Source organism: Suricata suricatta, chromosome 10 (assembly GCF_006229205.1).
Source record: "Suricata suricatta isolate VVHF042 chromosome 10, meerkat_22Aug2017_6uvM2_HiC, whole genome shotgun sequence".
NCBI lineage: Eukaryota > Metazoa > Chordata > Mammalia > Carnivora > Herpestidae > Suricata > Suricata suricatta.
Window position 1 is genome coordinate 58,839 of NC_043709.1, and position 21,926 is coordinate 80,764.

General features: G+C 46.9%; 1 protein-coding gene across 2 annotated transcripts; it reads right to left on the reverse strand.

Moving 5' to 3' along the window:
• Positions 1-15,363: 15,363 nt before the first annotated feature.
• ACR (acrosin) lies at positions 15,364-21,023 on the reverse strand. 2 transcript variants are annotated; one of them, XM_029954488.1, is made up of 5 exons: positions 20,934-21,023; positions 19,884-20,090; positions 19,380-19,663; positions 16,567-16,712; positions 15,364-16,021 (listed from the first exon to the last, which is right to left on the reverse strand). In XM_029954488.1, the coding sequence occupies exons 1-5, from the start codon at positions 21,008-21,010 to the stop codon at positions 15,467-15,469; spliced, it is 1,269 nt and encodes a 422-aa protein (XP_029810348.1). In that variant the 5' UTR covers positions 21,011-21,023; the 3' UTR covers positions 15,364-15,466. The 2 variants fall into 2 exon arrangements, with proteins under 2 accessions (XP_029810348.1, XP_029810349.1); XM_029954489.1 differs by having other exon boundaries at positions 20,938-20,999.
• Between the last annotated feature and the right edge of the window lie 903 nt (positions 21,024-21,926).

Consider the following 21,926-nt stretch of genomic DNA (forward strand, 5'->3'; position numbering starts at 1 on the left):
CACACACACACACACACACACACACAGAAGGAAATACTACTTAGTGTTGAAAAGGATGAAATCTTGCCATTTGCAATAATGTGGATGGAACTAGAGTGTCTTATGCTAAGCAAAATAGTTCATTCAGAGGAAGACAGATACCATATGATTTCACTCATATGTGGAATTTGAGAAACACAACAGACGAACATAGGAAAGAAAAGGAAAAATAAGATAAGAACACAGAGGGAGGTAAACCATAAGAGACTCTTAAATACAGAGAACAAACTGAGGGTTGCTGGAGGGGAAGTGGGGGGATGGGTTAAACGGGTGGCGGGCATTAAGGAGGACACTTGATGGGATGAGCACTGGGTGTCATGTAAGAGATAAATCACTGGGTTCTACTACTAAAGCCATGACAACACTGTATGTAAACTACCTTAAATTAAAATTTAAACAAATTTAAAAAATATTTAAAGTCTAGATTTTTCCCCTTAGGTTGATAATAAACCTGAAGCCTCTATTCAGTGCATTTGTTTTTATAAGCTTCCTCTGTTTCGCAGCATGTGCTATTCAAGTGCTGGATTTTATCATGAGAATTACAGTTCTCAACTCAAATTTATAACTTTTAGCCTTTTTACACATACTTATATATATCTTATTTCCATCCATCCTAACACAGTTTTAAGACCTTTCTAGTGGTATATTTTAGAAAGCTTTGAAAGAATTTTAATATAAGATTTTTTTTAATCTTCATTTTTAAAGATAACTCTTTTTAGTACTGTCACATGATTGGCTTAACAATTGAAGCATAATATTGTAACTACATTGCACTGTTTAAGCCAATTCACAGCTTTAGGAATATAACCAAAATGAGGTTGCATATTCTGCACTGAATATGAATTCACAAAGGAAATTAGAAAGTGAATCCGTGAATGAATAAATAAAACAGATGATTTCTCACCAGGGGTCATTCTTTAGTTTGCTTTTAGGAACCTGGAAGGCATTGTCTTCTTTGAGTTTCAAATGTTCCAGTAAACTTAGTTGTTTCTTAGCTTACTCAATATCACTTTGTTTTTTTTTTCCATAATATTTTATTGTCAAATTGTTTTCCATACAACACCCAGTGCTCTTCCCCTTAAGTGCCCTCCACCATCACCACCACTCAATATCACTTTGAATTGCTGAAATAAGTGGCCTAAAATTCAAAGTCCTTTTTCCAATCTAAAGCAGCCAAAGGTGGACACACTGAAGAGTTCCCCAGGGAAGTCCACTTCAAAGGTATTCTTGGCCTCAGCTTTCAAAGAGCTTTTCTGTTCTTGCATTCTAGGTGCTTTCCTCTGCTCACCGCCATCCATGGATGTCTCCGCCCAATCACAGTAAACGCCAGTGGATGCATCAACCGCAGGATTACCCCTCGCTGAGGAAAGCTAAGTGTGCGGATGCCTAGCTACTTGGAGCAGCCCCAGCTCTACCAGCAGAACTTGGCCAGTCTCATCGGTTGGCGCACAGTTCAGGGGACAATACCTAAAACAAACCTTTCTTCTACTTTTCTGTTCCTCCTTTTCTCCACTCCTGAATTCTTTCATATTTAGTTGATTTTTTCGTAGCGTAAACTTTTTCACTTTTTAAAAAATTAATACAGTAACAAAGTTTAACATTTAACCATTTTAAGTGTACAATTCAGTGGCTTTAAGGGGCGCCTGAGTGGCTCAGTTAGTTGCGCATCCGACTTTGGCTCAGGTCATGATCTCATGATTTGTGAGTTCAAGCCCTATATCAGGCTCACTGCTGGCAGTGCAAAGCCTGCTTCAGATTTTCTGTCTTCCTTTCTCTCTGTCCCTCCCTTGCTTGTGCTCTCTCTCAAAAATGAATAAACACTATGCTAAGTGAAATAAGTCAGCCAGAGAAAGACAGATACCATATGTTTTCACTCACATGTGGAACAGGAGAAACTTAACAGAGGACCATGGGGGAGGGGAAGGGGAAAAGTAAAGGAGAGGGAGGGAGGCAAACCATAAGAGACTTGTTTGTTTGTTTGTTTGTTTGAGAGACAGAGAGAGACAATGCAAGCAAGGGAGCAGGGGCGGGTCAGAGAGAGAGGGAGATACAGAATCGGAAGCAGGCTCCAGGCTCTGAGCTAGCTGTCAGCACAGAGCCCAATGCAGGGCTCGAACCCTCAAACCGTGAGATCATGACCTGAGCTGAAGCCAGACGCTTAACCGACTGAGCCACCCAGGCGCCCCAAGAGACTCTTAAATACTGAGAACAAACTGACAGTTGATGGGGGGTGGGGGGGAGGGGAAAATGGGTGATGGGCATGGAGGAGGGCACTTGTTGGGATGAGCACTGGGTGTTATATGGAAACTAACTTGACAATAAACTGCAATAAAAAATATAAAAGTAAAAATTAAAAAATAAAAATATTCAGTGACATTAAGAACATTTACAAAGTTGTATAACTACCACCACTGTCGATTCTAGAACCTTTTCACGATCTCAAGTAGAAGCTCTATTAAGCAGTTGCCCCCCGCATTCTGCCTGCTCCCGGGCACTGGTAACCTCTATTCTACTTTCTTTCTTTACGAATGTCCTATTCTAGATACCTTATGTAAGTGGAATCATGCGATATTTGTCCTTTTGTATCTGGCCTATTTCACTTAAATTATTCTCAGGAATCATCCATATGGTCCCATGTATCAGACCTTCTTCATTCCTTTCATGGCTGAATGATATTCCATTGTACGTATACACATGTTTTGTTCATTCATCTGTTGAGGGACACCTGGGCTGTTTCCCCTTTTTGGCTGTTGTGAATAGTACCGGTGTTCAACTATCTATTTGGATCCCTGATTTCAAGTCATCTGGGTATATGCCTAGGAGTGAAAGTCCTGGGTAATATGATAATTCTATGTTTAATTTTTTGAGGAAAGGACAGACTATTTCCAGAGAGAACATGCCATATTACATTTCGAGCAGCTAAGGAAGCATGGCTGCCTTCTTAGCAGCTAAGGGGAGTGGGACTTCTATTTAGGGGAATGAGAATGTTCTAAAATTGATTGTGGTGATGTGCAGAACTCTGTGAATATACTGAAAGCCATTGACTTATACAGCTTAAATAGGTGAAATGTATGGTATGTGAATTATTTTACCAATATCCCTGTTAAAATATATTTAAAGGAAAAACTGATCTACAAGGATAAGTAGACAAATTTACAATTAAAATCAGAGATTTCAATAACCCTTCCCAATAATTTATAGAACAAGTATACAGAAAACCAGTACAGCTATAGAAAATGAGAACACTCTCAACTTCCCTGAACTAATACCCATTTATAGAACATTCTACCAAAAACAGAAGAATATACATCTTTTTTCAGGTACACTCAAAACATTTATGAAGATAGACTACGTCCTAGGCCATAAAACAAGTCTCAGAACGCTAAAAATGAATCAAGCTATTCAAAATATGTGCTCTGGCAATAATATGGAATTAAATTATAAAATAATAACAGAAATAGTCCCAACCATTTGGTAACTAAATGACATAATTCTAAATAATTCTGCATTGAATATGAATTCACAAAGGAAATTAGAAAGTATTTTGAATCAACTAAAAATGAAAACAACGTATATAAATGTGGGATGTCATGAAAGCAATACTTATGGAGAAATTTATAGTGTTAAATACTTATATTAGAAGAAAAGAAAGATATTGAATCAAGGACCTCAACTGCCATTTTAAGAAACTAAAAAAAGAATAAGCCCAAGTAGAAAAAAAGAAATAACAGAAATCAGAGAAGAAATCAATGAAATAGAAAACAGTGAGGGGGGGGGAATAGAAAAAGTTAATGAAACCAAAGCTGGCTCTTTAAGATCAGAGAACACAAACGGTGGCGCTGTAACAGTGATACGTTGTGACAGGTGGCAGCTACTCTTGTAGTGTAACTTATATACCTGAAAGTAACGTACTGTTATGTGTCAACTACACTTCAATAAAAAAAAGGCTGCTAGAATTAAGAAGCGAATTTTCAGGATGAATAATTAATACTCACATAAAAAATAATTATATTTCTGTATACTAGCAGTGAACAATTGAAAATTGAAAATTATATTTACAAAAGTATCAAAATATTAAATACTTAGGAATAATTTTGACAAAATATTGATAAAAGGCCTGCACCCTCAGACCAAAACATTGCTAAAGGAAATTAAAGAAGTCTTAAATAAATTTTGCTGGAAAGATACACTGTGTCAATGACTCAGAGGACTCCATACTGTTGAGATGTCATGTCTCCTCAAACTGATCTATAGGTTCAACATCATCACAATAAAACCTTCTGCAGGATTCATTTTATAAATCAATACCGTGATTCTAAACTTCATATGGAAATGCTAAGATCTAAAATAGCCAAAACAGCTTTGGAAAACACTTGGAGGATGTACACTATCTGATTTCAAGACTTCTTGTAAAGCTGTACTTAGGAAGACAGTGCGATGTCAGCATCAGGGTGAACTAATAGGTCAAAGTAGAACCATAGATACGTGAACAACTAATTTTCTTCAGAGATACAAAGGCAATTCACTTGAGGAAGAAGAGTCTTTTCAACATAGTTCACTGGAGCAACTGGACATCCTTATACAAAAAAAAAAAAAAACTTCAATCCATAGTTTACCATAAAACAAAGTCTTTGAGGCCTTGAATTAAGCAAAAATTTCTTATACGTGACACCAAAAGAATGATCTACAGAGGTGCCTGGGTGCTGCAGTCACCTTAGCATCAAACTCTTGACTTTGGCTGAGGCCATGATCTCACAGTTGGTGGAATCAAGCCCCATGTCAGGCTCTGCGCTGAGCTTGGCGCCTGCTTGGGATTCTCTCTCTCCCTTTCTCTCTGTCACTACCATCCTCACATGCCCATGTGCTCTCTCTCAAAATAAATTTAAGAAAAAAGAATGCTCTACAAAAGAACACATTGATTAATTGTACTTACTCAAAATTTAAAACTTGTTTAATTTTGAGAGTGAGCGAGGAAGGGGCAGTGAGAGGGGGAGTCACCGAATCTGAGGCAGGCTCCAGGCTCCGAGCTGTCAGCACAGAGCCCCACACGGGGCTCAAACCCACGGACTGTGAGATCATGACCTGAGCTGAAGTCAGATGCTTAACTGACTGAGCCACCCAGTCGCCCCATAAACTTCTGTTCTTAAAAAGACACTATTTAGAGAATTAAAAGACAAGCCACAGACTAGGAGAAAGTATTTACAAAGCGTACATCCATTAGAAAACTTACGTTCAGCATATAAAAAGAACTCTCAACAGTCTAAACAATGACAATAAAAAAATTTAAAAAGGTAAAAATTTTAACAGACCATCAAACAAGACGTGTGAATGGCAGGAGGCACATGAAAATATGCTTAATATCACTAGTCTTTAGGGAAATGACATTGAAACCAGGAGATTTCCCAGTTGGTGAGTTCACAGCAGTGCTAGGAGTGTGGGGCCCGAGAGCGCAGACCTCCACAGCCCATCCCCCACATGCTTTGCCCTATTCATCTCTTCCACTTGGCTCTTCCTGAATTGTATCCTTTTAAATAAACCACTAAACAATCCCAAAACAAAAGAGAGAATTGAAAATCTGTTCTGGAGTAGGACAAACAAGTTTTAAGATCACCTTTGTTGCCAAATGACCTCCAGAACCGCAGTACTTGACTCTGCCATGGGGGCAGGGTTTTGCTGTAGGAATGGCCTTACAGTGAAGCATCAACACAAACACAGAGGATGCACAAATGCCGTCAGGGATGTTGCTAAGACTTCACGGGGAACTTGGTCTTGGGAATGCATGACGCCCAGCATCAAGCAGCTCACAGCTACCGACTCGGACTCGCTCGGCTCAGGGGTGTGGGCTTGCTGGGTGCCCTTGCTCCGCCCCTGCTGCCCTCAGTGTAACCCCTGCGCCTTTTCCGCCAGGTGCAGCCCGCGAGTGCCTCTCACAACCGCAGGCAAGACAGCAGGTACAAGGTTTACCAGGGAACCGGTGTTTGCATCTCACGATAAAGAAATTCTGAAATGTATGGAAACTGTGTGGAGCCCTGGAATGGTCCCTGGAATGAAAACTTAGTGACTACTACTAGCACACTGAGAGAGAGCCTCTGGAGGACACTTGCACAAGGTGCATGAGAGACCTGAAAAAGACCCGTTTGCACAGGGAACCGAACTCAAAGACCACCTTGAAATGTGTACATGCATCTTTTCATGGAGGCAGATGTGACTGTGGAGTTGGCTTTTCACATTTGGCTTTAGGCCTACAATTCCTGAATCCAGGACTTGCTCCAGACTCAGCGTAGGCTAAATGCTGCAGGCCCTGGCGGCAGAGGCAAAACTCCAGGAGGACGGCCACTGGACAGTCATCACGTCGGCGGCTGTCTTAGGGGGTGGGGCCTGGATTGCGGGAGGGAAAGGAAATCAAGAAATGCCACTGCAAGCGTGTGTATATGGTAGCCGCCACAGCCTCTTCCAAAAATCTGAAGCCAACCGCACTTAAAGGGTTTCATTGTGAAGAAACATGAGCAGATTTTTAATGGGTTGGGAGTAGGATAAAAGGCCTCCTGATACAGCTAGAGAAGAAGGCAGCCAACAGAGGAGGCCCAAGGGTTCTCACAAGGAAAACATGTTTCTCCTTTCTTTCCTTTTTTATTTTTATTGTATCTGTATGAAAAGATGGATGTTAGCTGCACTGTGGCGATCATTTCACAATCGCTGTGAATCAAACCATCATGCTGCATGCCTTAAACGTATAGAGCAATATATGCCGATTATTTCTCAATAAAATGGGGGGGGGGCCTCCTGGAAAATGGGAAAGAAGTCCTCGTTGAATTTAAAAAGTTCATTGGTTTTCTGTATGGAACTTCTCTTTGCATAAAGATGAGGTGAGTGCAGCCATTTCTGCTGCTGAGATGGCATTTTACCTGGAAACCATGAACACAATATTCAAACAGCAACTGATTAAGGTTTTTGAAAATATGGATATCATATTTCAGAGACTTCTTTATTGAAGTTTATTTGTTTTGAGAGAGAGAGAGCAAGCATGCACACAGGTGAGCAGAGTAGGGGCAGAGAGAGAGAGAGAGAAAGAGAATCCCAAGCAGGCTCCGCACTGTCAGCACAGAGCCCCACAAGGGACTCGATCTCATGAACCAAGAGATCATGACCTGAGCTGAAATCAAGAGTCAGACGCTTAACAATCTGAGTCACCCAGGTGACCCTTAAAAATTTTTAAGGCGTATTTCTTGTGTTATGATACAACTAACATCAAAATTATATTTGAGGGGTGCCTGGGTGGCTCAGTCGGTTGAGCGTCCAACTTCAGCTCGGATCATGATCTCACCACTCCTGGCTTTGAACCCTGCCTCAGGCTCTGTGCTGGCAGCTCAGAGCCTGGAGCCTGCTTTGGATTCTATGTCTCCCCCTCTCTCTGCCCCTCCCATGCTCATGCTCTGTCTCTCTCTGTTTCTCAGTAATAAATAAATGTTAAAAAAAATTTTAAGTATATTTGAAAGGCGTCACCATTTTCATTCTCCAAAAGGATATCCAAAATTTTGTGTGAGGGGCTCCTTGATGGCTCAGTCAATTGAGTGTCTGACTTCAGCTCAGGTCATGATCTCATGGTTCGTGGGTTTGAGCCCCGCATCGGGCTCTGTGCTGACAACTCAGAGCCTGGAGCCTGCTTCGGATTCTGTGTCTCCCTCTCTCTGTGCCCCTTCCCCACTCATGCTCTATTTCTCTCTGTCTCAATAATAAATAAACATAAAAATTTTTTTAAAATTTTGTGTGATAATTGTTATATTGCATATACGGGACATTACCACTGGATATGACAGCAACACGCCTCATAAGAAATCCATGCTGCCTGTGAACAGCCAGATGATCACATCAACCTCTCGTGATGGCCGTGTTGCTGCTGCTTGGATGAGCAGGACAGAACCAAACATAAAGTACCGTGCAGAGATGTGGGTGCTTCCTGACCGGAATAACAGTGCCTTATTGGAAGAAGGATTAAAGAAACTCAGTAAAGTTCTGATTTAAAATTTTTTGAGCCCAGAAATGCCTGGGTGGCTCCGTCAGTTGACTGTCTGAGTTCGGCTCGGGTCATGATCTCTCGGTTCATGGGTTGGAGCCCCTTGTCGGGATCTGTGCTGACAGCTCAGAGCCTGGAGCCTGCTTCAGATTCTGCGTCTCCCTCTCTCTCTGCCCTTACTTTGCTCATGCTCTGCCTCTCTCTGTCTCCAAGAAATAAACAAACATTCAAAAAATGTTTAATAAAAACTTTTGAGCCTTGTGAAGAGTGAGACCATCAGCTTTTCCTTCTGGCGTGCCCCAGGGCGTCAGGACTTTGCAGTGGCATGTGGAGCAGATCAACCTAGAAAGCTAAGCATTGAACTCCTGTTAACATTTTCTATCTAATCTGGACAAGTATCTTTTTTCCTCTTACTTCCTTTCTTTTTGGTCAGGTGACTAAACAAACTGCATAAATTTGAAATGAAATGGTCTTGAGGGAAATTATTCAAATTTTTCATAATCTTGAACAAAAGTCATTACATTGAAAGTATTATAACACTTTGTTCTTTTTTTAACAGAAACATAAGAATGCAAAACTGAGTTTTCTCATTAAAGTATGATTAAACTTAATTCCATAGTCTTGTAATTGTGTATAGCACATTTTTAAAGGCATATAAATATTATGTAATTGTAAAGCTGATTAAAAAAGAAATTAATTCATAAAGTTGACCCAAAAAAAGTGGCAGCGTTCCCCATTCGCTGTGGTAAAGTGCCATTGTTACATCACAGATATTAATTTACAAATTAGAGCATTTGAAATAGGTATTTAGCATCTGTAGTTTAAAACAGTGTTACAGTATGTGCTGTCAGCACCTCTGATAAAGATGGCTCTTGGTGCGGGGTCACCTGGGTGCCTTGCTCGGTTGAGCGTCCAACCCTTCATTTCGGCTCAGGTCATAATCGGTTTCATTGCTGACAGCATGGAGCCTTCTTGGGATTCTCTCTCTCTCTCTCTCTCTCTCTCTCTCTCTCTCTGCCCCCCCCCACTCATGCGTACATGGACAGGCTTACTCTCTCAAAATAAGCATAAAACAAGATGCTCTTGGTGCATTGTAAGTTTAATATATGTATTTACAATTATGATGTTCACTAAACAAAACAATAATGGCAACACTTCTGTCAGATTTCTCAGTGAATTCTCAGAGGCTGGTGTGAACTGAAGGTGTTCTTGCGTTGAATATGAATTAAGCATTTAATCTAATCCTGAGACAGCTAAAGAAAATCACTGCATAGGGGCTTTCTCTCTACATCAAATAAATTTGCTGATGTACGAAAAAAATCTAAAAGCTCTGGGTCTATTTAAAATTGTAATTTGAGTTATATTTTTGTAAGTAGATTTATTCTTTTATCAGGTGAAGTAATGCTAAGCTTACTGATAAACAAAAACAGATTTTAGGTATTACTGAAACACTAAATCAAAGAGCCAGTTTATTCTAACATTTGCTGGCTTCTATAGATTTTGTGACCACACGGGTTCTAGTTATCATCTCTAGTGTGGAAAAACATTTTGGAAGGTCACTTTTGGTGGATTCCATGGTCTTCTGACCCAGACTTAACAGAGAAGTGCAGTTTAATCTTCCCACAGTGCATCTCGTCCTGTATGGCCCACAGAGCACGTATGCACCTCAGGTACAGTCAGGAGGCTACGATCACTGGCCTCGGATAGAATCACACCAAACAAGTTACCTGGAGGAGACAGCACTGGTACTAGGGAATTTATTTTCTTAAAAAAGAACAATAATATAAAGTTAGAACTGATTAAAATGTTTGTTAAATCTTGGTGTGATTTGTTGCAGCCATAAGCTAACATTTGGTTGAACTCACAGGATCCAAATATAATTCTCAAATTATTGTATTGCCGCAATTATTAATCTGCTCCTTCCTTATTATGGCTGCATCTTACGTAAATGCAGAGCACCCCTTTTTGAATGTTTGTTTTCAAAGGCTTTGCAATAAAGAAGAAATGTATAGAATTTGTTGGCTTTTTGCGAATAAGTGGTCTGTATTTTACAAAGTAACCTGAACCAGCCTGTGTGTGTGAGAACCATACACATCTGGTGTGAGCAGACAGGGTCTCGGGGACTGGAGGACAGGGTGGGAGCTGAAACGATCGGCAACCCATCGTCATCACGAAGCCACGTCACCAGGCCCAGGCCGTGTTCACAGCGCCATTCTGTATGGCGAGAACACGTTGACTGTTTTTATATGATGCAGCAGTTAAGTCGTCTTTATCTCACAAATTTAAAAATCCAAAATTAGGTTAAATTTTATAAATACCCCTGAAGTAGGTAGCCTGAAGAATCATTTGACCCCAGTCACACCCTCACATCTGTTTGGGCGTGAGATGTAGCATGAATTGGGCCCAGTGGCGCACACTTGCCTAACGAGGTCAACTCAGTGATAGCTCCGAGACCCAGAAGAGACACAAGTGCCGGCCAGTTTAGGTCCCAGCCCTGGGCTCTCTACATTGTTTATCTTCTTCCTTATGAAAATATCATAGAAATGAAGGAATTCTCACTGAGCATGCAGACCAACACTGGGATTTCCTAGAGCCCTGAGGAGAAGGAAAGAATTTGTGTAACAAGATCAAAGCACACCCTGGAAATAAATGAATAGGAAGGTCAATAAGGCAGCATAGGAAATGCTTCTTGTGAAGGACAAACCTGTCATCACCCTCAAAGTGGGGGCTGAACTGACTGCAGCTAAGTTGTTGACTTGTGTTTGTTTGTTTTTGTTGGGTCTCTTTTTTTTTTAGTATTTTTTAAAAGTAATCTCTATGCTCAACATGGGGCTTGAACTCAGGACCCCAAGATCAAGGGTTACACACTCTAGACTGAGCCGGCCAGGCGCCCTGAGGTTTTGTTTTCAGTATAAAGTATTGCTCTTTGGGTGACAGGGAGGCTCGGGGAATTTGGATATCTTGGAATGTCTGCATGTGGGAGGCAGACCGCCAGCTTCCCCAGTGGGTCCCTCCTGGAACCGACGCGGCAAAGACGTTCACAGGGTCGGAACAGAGGAATGGCTCCACAGCTGTGGCTGCCATGCGCCCTTCACATGCCTTCCGCTCGGGTTCATGATGCTTCAAATACTTAAGTTCTGTTCAGATAGATTTAATTTTATGCCTTTTTCTCTCTGCTTCCTTCTTTCCCTATGTGCCCCCCCCCATTTTGCTACTGTCAGAAGTTACTGCCCTATTGCCTCACTGATAATGCTTCAAACTTACTTATAAACTACATTTGTGGGGGGAACCCCACAAATGACACATTACCACACACCTATAAGAATGGCTAAAATTAAAAAGACTGAGCACACCAAGTTTTGGCAAGGAGCTCGAGGTACTGGCTCTCAGACATAGCTGATGGGAAGTAGAGTTGGCAGCCACCTTGAAGATACAGTTTGGCAGTTTTTTTAAATGCTAACCAGAAACCTATCATACCCGGCATGTAAGTACCTAGCCAAGAGATATGAAAGCATATGCCCAAAAAAAGACTTGTGTACAAATGCTCATAACTGCTTTATTTGCAATGGCCAAAAACTGTAAACCACCGAACGTCCATCTCCTGTGGAACAGAACAACAACTTTGTGGTCCAGGCACACAGCGGAGCACTCGGCAGTGACAAGGAAACTGCTGGAACACACTGCCACGTAGACAAATCCCAAAATGATTGCGCTTAATGAAAGAAGCTAGACAAGAAAAAGAGCAGTCACTGTATGATTGCACTTACAACTTTTTTAATGCAAATGAATACACAGTAAGAGAAACAGATCAGAAGTCACTTGGGCCAACTGGGCTGCAGGATGACAGAGGGCCAGAAGGGGGCCTTCAGAGTGACGGGCTGGTTCACGATATTGACTGTGGTGCTGGAGCCCTGGGTGCATTCATATGTCAAAATTTACACTCCCATACAACCCAGCCATTATACCCAGCATGTACCCAAGAGATGTTTACAGGTCACTGATGACTTTTGGTCCAAGAGTAGAGTTTCTGCAGAAAACTCCATTAAGCTAATTTCTGTTTCTTGATTAGTTTTCTACACATTAAAGATGAACTACTGGGAAACCTGGATGGCTCAGACGGTTGAGGGTCTGACTCTTGATTTTGGCTGAGATCTCATGATCTACGAACTGGAGCCCTGCGTTGAGCCCCGAGTCAGGCTCCGTGCTGATGGTGCGCAGCCTGCTTGGGATTCTGTCCCTCGCTCTCTGCCCCTCCCCCATGCTTGCGCGCGCGTGCGTGCTCTCTCTCTCTCTCTCTCTCTCTCTCTCAAAATAAACTTTAAAAAAGATGAACTCCCTCCATTTTTTCTGCTTCCATTTAAAATTTACTAAAATTATACTCATTGGGATCATTTTTCCTTGAAAATATAAGATTTCATAAATGTATCAGATTAACAATTAGAACTTGTACTTGCACCCATTATCATACGTCTACTCTCCCTGAACGCTCAAGAGTCAGGGTTTTACCGTGTGCACAGATTTAGCCACTGTCAAATCATTACTGTTCCTAGCAATAAAATTCATTATGGGTTCTATTCTTCAAAGTTACTTCTCTTTTGCTGAACCGTCCCACAAGGAACCAGAGAGCATGTCCCTCAGACGCCCTGACGCCCTCTGGTGCTGGCTCATCTTGCAGCCTGTGCATTTCTCCCCTGTTCTCTCCATCTCTGGGCAGCAGTGTCTGCTCCGGGATCTGGGAGCCATTTTCAGGATTACAAGGTCCACAGGGACATGAAGGCAGATCAGAGAGTCTCACTTCACTTATAAACAACTTCATTCACAAGTTTAAAAATGTAAATGAGAACATTTGTTAGTTTTGCAAAGATTAGTGAGCTTACATGTGAGGAAGTGGGCACACTGAAGGAAGGCTGAAGCGGAAGGCTAGATGTTCCCGCCCAGGAAGGAAATGTGGTGCCACATCTCATAAACATCCCTGCGGCAGGACATCATTTACAGACGGCGGGTCCCTACACGCTAAGATGGAAATATGCCTGACTTGCTACATGGAAAAGGAAGTCAGGGGAGCATAAACAGTGAATAAGTAAGGGGATTAGATGATATATAAGTATATTCATGAGCATGGGAAGTTTCCAGAAGATACATGAGAAACCATCACTTGGATTCTGTAGGCTCTACCCAATCCATGGCCTCTCACAAGTGTCTCCTGAGCATACGCCCTGTCACTCCAGGAAGGAGACCCAAGTGTCAGCTACAGATGACAGGCTCGACGAAGAGAGAGGGACAAGGACTCCAGCATGTGAAGCAGAGAGAGTGCCAGAAGAATCTGTTCTGATCTGGGGAGGCTATGAGGAGCAGGGATGATCTGCGGGTGAAGGAAACCACTGGTACTAAAGCTTCTCCAAACTTGTCCCCAACCCCCCACACCCACCCCTACTGCCTAGCCTGAGCACACGTTGCCACACCACTCCCAACCGCAGGCCCACCAGGCTCCAGCTCAGGGTTCAGGACTGCCAAGGAAGGGTGAAGGCAGGTCCAGAGCTGCTGCCATGACTGTTTCTGCTCCTTGGACCACGGGGCCCATAGCTTGGTTTCTGTCTCACTGTGTGACTGACACTGAGTTTTGTTCAGTGTTTAGAGGAGATCTAGTGTCTGACACCAGGGTACAAAGCTTATGTACCCTGTAGAGAAAGTAAGAAGCTGGCTTTAGAAGAGACAGACCAAAGCCAACAAAAGGAATAGTGGACAAGCCAACCTAGTCTTAGCAAGGTCAGCTTGTAGCCAAGGCAGACAAAATTTGGGTTTTTAACCAAACAGAGCTATGGGCCACCCAGACCAATCTGTAAGCCCTCCTGCGTAGCCGAGCACTTCAGGGACCATGAGTGTGCAGGCGGTGTGCACCATAGCACCCCTGAAGACAAACATGAGGTTACCCAGCATCTCCTCACGTTGGCTCTAAATTACAGCATTTACAGTGTGTCAGCTCTGCTCTGAATGCTTCCCATCTGTCCTAATTTCATTGTCACACAACCCTCTGGCCATATTCCCAAGGCCACACAGCGGAGGAGGCGTGACGCAGGGTGTCTGAACCCAGGCAGACGGATGAATCTCGAAAACGAAGACTCGTGGCTGCCTCCTCAGTCTCTGCTGCAGCCCCAGCAGGAAAAGGACAGGGTCCTTGGTCTTTTTCACCCTGGATTCCTCCCTCACACTCCTGCACCTCCTGCCATCTGTCTTTGCAACCAGCACATAGGACCATCTTGCACATGAAACGTGCACAGACAATTCGGTGAACAGAGAAGAGAAGGGATGATTCTTGCAGCAACTGCCCAGCTAGGAGCCAGGGGATTCCTTTCTGGGATCTGCCATCTTTTTTTAAGTTTATTTTTATATTTTTTGGGAGACAGACAGAAAGCAAGCAGGGAAGATGGAGAGAGAGAGAATCCCAAGCAGGCTCTGCACTGTCAGCACAGAGCCCGAAGCAAGGTTCAGACTCATGAACCATGAGACCATGAACTGAGCCGAAGTCAAGAGTCAGACGCCTAACCTATTGAGTCACCCAGCCACCCTGGGACCTGCCATCTTCAATTTTCAAGTGGTTAATCCAGAAGTTAGGTTTGATTTATGCCCAGACCAGAGTGGACAGTTGACCTGAGCCCATCAAGATCTTTCTCAGGATTTACAAATGGCCATGAGCAATTCTGGACAGACAGCTGCCTGGTATCGGCCATGTGGACTAAGCATCGGTCAGCTGTGCCACAAAACTTCAAATTGGGGTCATTCTTCCAATGGATTCAGATGCACATTCCTCCTTCTGAGTCCACTCAGCTCACAGGAGTGCTGCCAGTGCCCCTCCCCCCCCCCGATTTAATACACAGAGACACTAAGTGTGAAATAAAGACCACACCTGGCCTCAGGCCCCGGACACCTTGTTCCAACTTTTAAAATCAAGATTTAGGGGCACCTGGGTGGCTTACTCGGCTGAGCACCCGCCTTCAGCTCAGGACATGATCTCATAGTTCGTGAGTTCGAGCTCCATACTGGGCTCGCTTCTGTCAGCACAGAGCCACTTGGGATCCTCTATCTCACCGTCTCTCTGCCCCTCCCCTGCTTGCTCCCGCGTGCGCTCTCTCTCTCTCTCTCTCTCTCTCAAAAACATTTATAAAAATAAAAATAAAAATCCGTATTTTAAAAACCACAATTGATGTCAACATATAAGCAATTCCACCTTGTTGGAGAGTAACAAAGGAAGGGTGGATTTGATGTGGGACTGAGTTGGGGAGGGCAGGTAGAAAAACGCCAGAAAGCATCTCTTCGTGGATATATAGTTATAGTTATAGTTATATAGTTATATTTATTTCATCTTTTTTTCTCAGGAGTGAAGGGCTCACTGGGTCTCTTGGGAATGGAGTCAGATCAAGAAGCGGCGGTCAGTCCTGGGAGGTCTGTGGTCTCCATCTCATAATCCCCCTTTGCGCTAGAAAAGGTCTTCCCCTTCAAGATCTCTATGAGTTGCTGTAGTCGCTTGGCAAAAGAAAGTACTTGGGGAGGGTTAGTGATGGGTGGGGGTGCAGGAGGGGGTAGAGATGGAGGAGGCGCGGGCGGGGATGGGGGAGGACGTGGGAGTGGGCCTGGGGCTGGGGGTTTGGGTCGAGGTCGAGATGCAGGGGGATGGACAGGAAGTGGCTGAGGAGGGCGTTGGAAGTACCAGGGAGGGCGAGCAGAAGGGGGGGCCGGGGGGGGTCTTGCTGGGGGTGCTGGAGCCGTGGTATGGGAAGGGGTAGGCACTTGAACCAAGTGCAAGGCACTGGGACCGATCTTGGAAGCAATCCAGTTCAGATAGGGCCAGGTGGCCGTGTAGACTCCAGGGCGCTTAGCTCGGGCACAGCCTACCCCCCAGCTTGTGACTCCCACGACCACATAGGTATTTGCCACGTTGTCTCTGCACATGAGAGGCCCGCCGCTGTCCCCCTGCCCAGAAGGACACAGAAGTCACTCTCTGCCTGAGCCACTTTTCCCCTGCCCAGAGGGCCACAGGCTCTGGAAGGACAGTCTCTGCAGTCACATGACCTCCTACTGCCATGAACACAGAGGTTGTGATAAACTTTGAGTTGGTATCAACATCTTCGGTTGGAATGTGAGAAGGGTATGGATTGTCAAGGGTTTCTTCCCCGTGAAGCGGCAAGATAAGCGACCCATGTGTCCATGCATGTGGCTTCATGCATGCATGGGCCTCTGTGCACGCGGATTGGGAGGTTTTGATTTCTGGTGAAGAGAGGCAAGCATTCTCTCCAGGGGTGGCGGTGGGGTGGCGTGACTCCCGTGCCGTGGGAGAATGAGCTCTCCGTGTGGTGACTGGTCCTTTGTAGGGGCGGCAGGTCAGGATCTCCTCCCACCCTCACTGCTGGAAGACGGTGCCCAAGAAGGGGTGCGTGGACCAGGGCCTTGGCAGTAGTGGAATTCAGAGACTCGAACAAGAGGTGTCGGTTGGGAAGGGGGCACCCAAAGGGGGTTACCTGGCAGGTGTCAATCTTGCCGTTGGGGTACCCTGCACACACATTGGTGGACCGGATGCGCCCGTTGTACCACTGGGTGGAGTTACATAATTCGAGATCGATGAGGTCCACACGCGCCTCCTGCAGCGTAGGTGACGTCCTGTAGGCTGCGGCCGGGCGGCTGACTCAGTGGTCAGCGAGCAGACGTGTGCTGGGAAAGCCCTGCCCGGTCCCCCCACAGAACCCCCGTCATCCTGAAATGCTCTGATTAAACCCAGGAAACGAAACCATTAAATCCGAGAAAGTGATGGCCCTGGCCTCTCCTCACACACCCCTGAGGACGCGGGCAGGCAGCAGGGGTGGAGGGGGGTGGGTGCAGTGCGTGAGGCCTGTAGACGGAGCTGAAAGGCTGTGTGTGTTGAGGACAGATCAACAGCCAGCATGTGTCACCTCGTTTACAGCCCACAGCGACCCCCTGCGGCGAGTGCTGTGACTCTCCTTTCTTCCAGTCAGGAGCCGGCAGCGCCGCTCCATCTTGGTAGGGAAGCAAGGTTTTCCTCTGCACTCAAGCCCAGGACACCCATCTCCTCCCCCACAGTGCAGCTCTAGGGCACCCTCCCTGCTCTTTGCCCAGGACTCCTCTGCTCAGCTGTGGACGGAGGAGCCCCTCCCGCATGCCTCCCTTCTGCTTTGAGGAGATTCTATCAAGGGAAGAGCTGTGGGGCTCACGTCAACTCACAGACAGACCTGTCAGGGACACAGGTGGGTGGAATGAACTGACACCAAGTCAGAACTTCCTTTGCAGCCCCAGACGCTCCATCATGACCTTCGGGTGAAGGGAGGTCCAGCCCAAGCTTTGCCTCAATCAGCCAATCTTACATCTGGCTTCAACAGAGCTCAAGAACAGGTGCAGCCATTCCCTCTTCATCAAGTGCCCCCCCCCCGCCCCTACAGACCAAAGGGCCTCCCACAGCAGCCCCCACAGCCCAGCCGTAGCCTGGCGGGGGAAGTCTGAGATTGCCCGCACACAGGCGGACGAGTGGCAGATCAGACTGGGAACATGGAGGTGCAGGCCAAGCAGGAAGCCAGAACCACAAGGAGCAAGGTGGGCACCCTGGGAGCACCCAGCGAGCACCCAGCGAACAGCTGGGATGTGCGTGTGTGGCTTTGACTATGTTTCGGATCCCTTTAGCTCAGCTTTGCGAACCATCCAAGCAGCAGTGAGAGTGTTGGGTGCGCACCGCCCTGAGGCAGGGGTGACACTGAAATCATCACAAGAAGCCTGGTCATTTAAGGTGACCTTTTAAATCTATAGCACAGTCTGAACAGCCACAGGTTTCTTTGTCAAGGGCCAGGTGCCCTGAACCAGAAAGGGGTTTTCTCGACCTCAACACCTTGGCTTTAAGTGACAAATGCTAAAAAGGTCTGCAAGAACTCAAAATTCAGTAGAAAAGACGACTACCCTAGAGCAGATGCGTTTGAGGAGGATGTAGAGAAAAGAAGGCCTGAAGGAATGTCATAGAAGTTTGGAGACTGGAGATTTCTTTAAGACTTGGCTTGGCGATGGGGGAGTGTTTACCAAAAAAACCCAAAAAGCAAACAAACAAACAAAAAAAAACCTGTGAGAGGGATTCTAGAATAAAAGAGGCTTTGCATGATGCCCAGGGTGTGGCTGGGAGCCCATAATCCTTTTGAGCAATAGGATAACAAAGGTGGGGGTGAGGGTGGGGGTGGGGGTGTAGATCAGCACCCCCAGGGACAGCAAGAGCCCTCGAATGCTGCGCCCACGTTCGGGCGGGCGGGCAGAGCAGTGTAGGCCAGTGGGTGGGACAAGAATAATGCTCTGGAGACCACTGCGGAGCCGTGGATATCAACGGCCAGACAGGTTGACACCCCAGGCGAGGGAGAGGGGATGGGTCAGCAGGGACCAGTGAAAGCAAGGGCGTCTAGGAAGAAAAGCCCATCCCTGAAGGACAGGACAGACAGCAGCCCTGTCAGGGAGCAGACCCGGCCTTGAGAGAAGGAAGAAGAGTTACAGGAAGCCCCCTGAAACTACCAGGGTTCTGTCACCAGGAAAGGCCTCTGAGTTTTAGCCCCAAACGACTGAAGTGCCTTGAATTGGGAACCCTCGGTTTTCCGTCATCAAGGGAAGGAAGAGATTTCAGTCTCATGTCACATCCCTGGTATGACTGGGTAAATAGTTCCATGTGGCCACCTATGGACATGTGAAAGGCCTGACCTGCTGGGCAAATGCTTGCTGCCTACTGCTGACCTGCAAGAAACCTGTCTTGCAGAGAAAATGAAGTGACTCCAATGGGGAGGGCAGGTTTGGGCATTGTGACCCCCAAGGGCGGGGACCAGAGGTGCGCTGGTCAGGACCAGGAGGGCCGGGCTCGGGAGCCTCAGAGCTCAGAGACCATGTCACTGACCCCTTCCACTCACAGGTGGGGAAATGGAGGACCGGAGAGGAGACGGACTGGCCCACAGCCACAAAACCCTATCTAGAGCTCTTCTCCAAGTGCTGGTTCAGGGTATGAGCACCCACTTTCAGAATGCAGCAACTGGGCTCCAGGCCCCAGACACAGACACAGGCTAGACCCATGCTAAAAGCACCAAGGTTCTCCTGTGCCTGCATTCAGCCTTGCCTCCGGTGACCACAATAGTCATCAGTTGTGAGGCCTCGGTCAGTTTCTCCAGCTATTAAACGGGACCTAATTACAGGACTCTGGTGCGGTCTGTGTGTCACTCCACCAGGCAGCACATATTACCCCTTCCCTTCCGAGACCACCAAGGGAATGGTGCCCCCCCCCCTTGAGAGCCCCCTCCATACTCACCATTCTCTTTTAAGAATCCCCAGCCAGCCACCCAGCAGGCCTGGGGGATTCTGGGTGGGCCTGTCCTAAATTGGGGCAGGCAGCCAGGTCCAATGAACTGCCCACACGGAACAGGAGGAGTGATCTTCAGGAGAGCGATGTCATTGTACTGAAAACTTGGGACGTAGTTCTCATGAATGATGATTTTCTCGACATATCTCTCCTGTTGAGGCGGCCTCACTGGCTTATTGTCCCCAAATACAATGTCCCTTGCTCCAAAAATCAGTCTCCAGTCATATGCGTTTCTGTGGGCACAGAGGCAAGTCAGGCCATCCTCAGTAGGGACAGGCTTGACAGAAAGCTCTGGGGACCATGACGTTCAGACACCAGTGAAGGTCTGGGCCCACCCACTCTCGGTGTGGACACGGCCGGGCCCAGAGAGTCCTCCCCAGGGAATCTGCACAGAGCGCTCTGGGGAGGGTCTCTTCCCCAGAACGGCCTCCCTCCACGTGCTCCCACACATACTTTTTGGAAATGAAGCAGTGAGCAGCCGAAAGCAGCCAGTGGGAGTTCAGCAGGGTGCCTCCGCATGCGTGATACCTTCGGTTGTTGTGGGAAGTGAAGACCTGGAGGCTGACCATCCAGGGCCAGGCCCCGAGTGCCGCATCCTGCCCTCCAACAACACGGACACTCCCCTGTGGGTTCTGCCTGAACCGTAACCCACAGGGGCCACTGAGGAGAGACCAGGGGCATGGTTCAAACCGAGAATAGGTCCAGCCTGTCCTACTTGCACATGGGGGGAGGCAGGGCTAGGGGTCTGCTGAAAGTGGGGTGGTCCAGAGTAGGTGGAGTCCGGGGGGAGGGGCTGCTAAGGAGAAGCACTGTCAGGGTGGTGGTGAGGCCTGCAGACTCAGGAAATGGTTTTGGGGAAAGAAAGGGCCATAGGAAGCAAGATAGACAGTAGGGGCCCTAGAAATGTGGGAGATCCCTAGGCAGAGGGGGAGGCTAGAGGTGGAGCTAGCCACAGGGGTCTTGGGGCTGCAAGGTAGGGGTGGATGGTGGCAGTGGGAGGCAGAATAGCCAAAGCAGGTCCAGTGGCCCCAGATATGGGAAGAAGTGGGGGTCCAGAGACAGGAATTCTGGGATCTGGGGAGAGGCCACAATAGTTTGGAGGTATCTTGGAGGCTCTAGGAGTGTAAGTGGAGGAGGGGAATCCCGGAGGTAGGGCCTTTGGGGTCAGACACAGGTGGGGACACCTCAGTATCTGTGGGAAGAAAGGGCCTTCTAAAAATTAAGATGTTCAACAGGCAGTGAGGTAGTCTCCAGGTGAGGAAGAGGTCCCAGTGTCTGTGCTATGAGAGCCATAGGAACCCAGGGATCAGCCCTGGAGGCTCTGGGCTGATGAAGCTGGGAGAAAGGATGGTGTGAGTGGGGGGTGTAGGTCACACCTGTGAGACCCAGGGGCGACTAAGGCCGAACTTGGCCTCCTCCCGAGCCCTGAACAGAGGGAGTCTGGGTGGGGCTTGCTATTCAGAAGACACTCCACACACACTCAAAGGTGTCCCTGACACTTACTCACACGTGGCGTTATCTTTGGCAACCACAGGCACTGCCAAGACCAGCAGAATGGCAGTTGGCAGCATTTCCACCATACTCCTGCCCCAGACCTGCCTGGAGCCCCAGTGACCTCACAAAGCTCTGCGGCCTGCCGACCAATCAGCAGTACGAGCTCCCACCCCCACAGCCCAGGCATCAGTCCAGGCAGAAGCCCTTTAGCTTAACGGGTTCAAGCTGAAGAGAGTTCCCAACTTCCTGTTCAGGCTCCCCCCACTCCTGGGTGTGGCCCCCTCCCTCTGTCTCAAGGCCCAGATCTTCATTCTGAGTTACCCTTCTGAGGTCCCATATCATCTGAGGTTCTAGCTTTGGTCAGGCTCAGGGTCTGCCCCTCGTGCAGGCTGTAAGCGCAGTGCCTGATCCAAACATGGATTGAAGGGCAGTTCCATCCCTCTGTGTCAAAATGGCACATGTCGGTGGTTACAGGGGGTCAGGTTAATCAGGTCAGATTCATCGAACCTTAATACTGTATAGGGAAAATGGCCTTTCTCTCTTCCAGGTACATGCTATCAGCACACTCTTCAAAGACCCATTTTGAATTTCCTTAATTTATGACTACAAAGCCCACCTTTCTATTCACTCCTGAGTATCACAGGGTCCGGCGTTTCCTGCCTGAGTGTCTCCAGGCCTCGCGTCTGGGAGCTGTGCGCAGCGCGGTGCCGCCTCTGCCCGAGCGTCAGGAGCTCTCATCCCACGTACTTGAGTATCGTGACGTTTCAGTTCTTCTGGTTGTCAGGAGACAGTGCCAGAGGATGACAGATGCTCACCTCACACACCTGCACGTTAACAAGTTTCCCCTCCTCTGTAAGAGTGTGAGGATGCCACATCTGCACCTGCACGAAAGGCAGTCTCCCGTCCTCTACCTGAACGGAAGCTCTCCGCCAGTCCGTCTGCGTGTCTGGAGGCCACACCCCTCCTGAGTGTCGGGATACCTCCTGTCCTCAGGATTAAGAG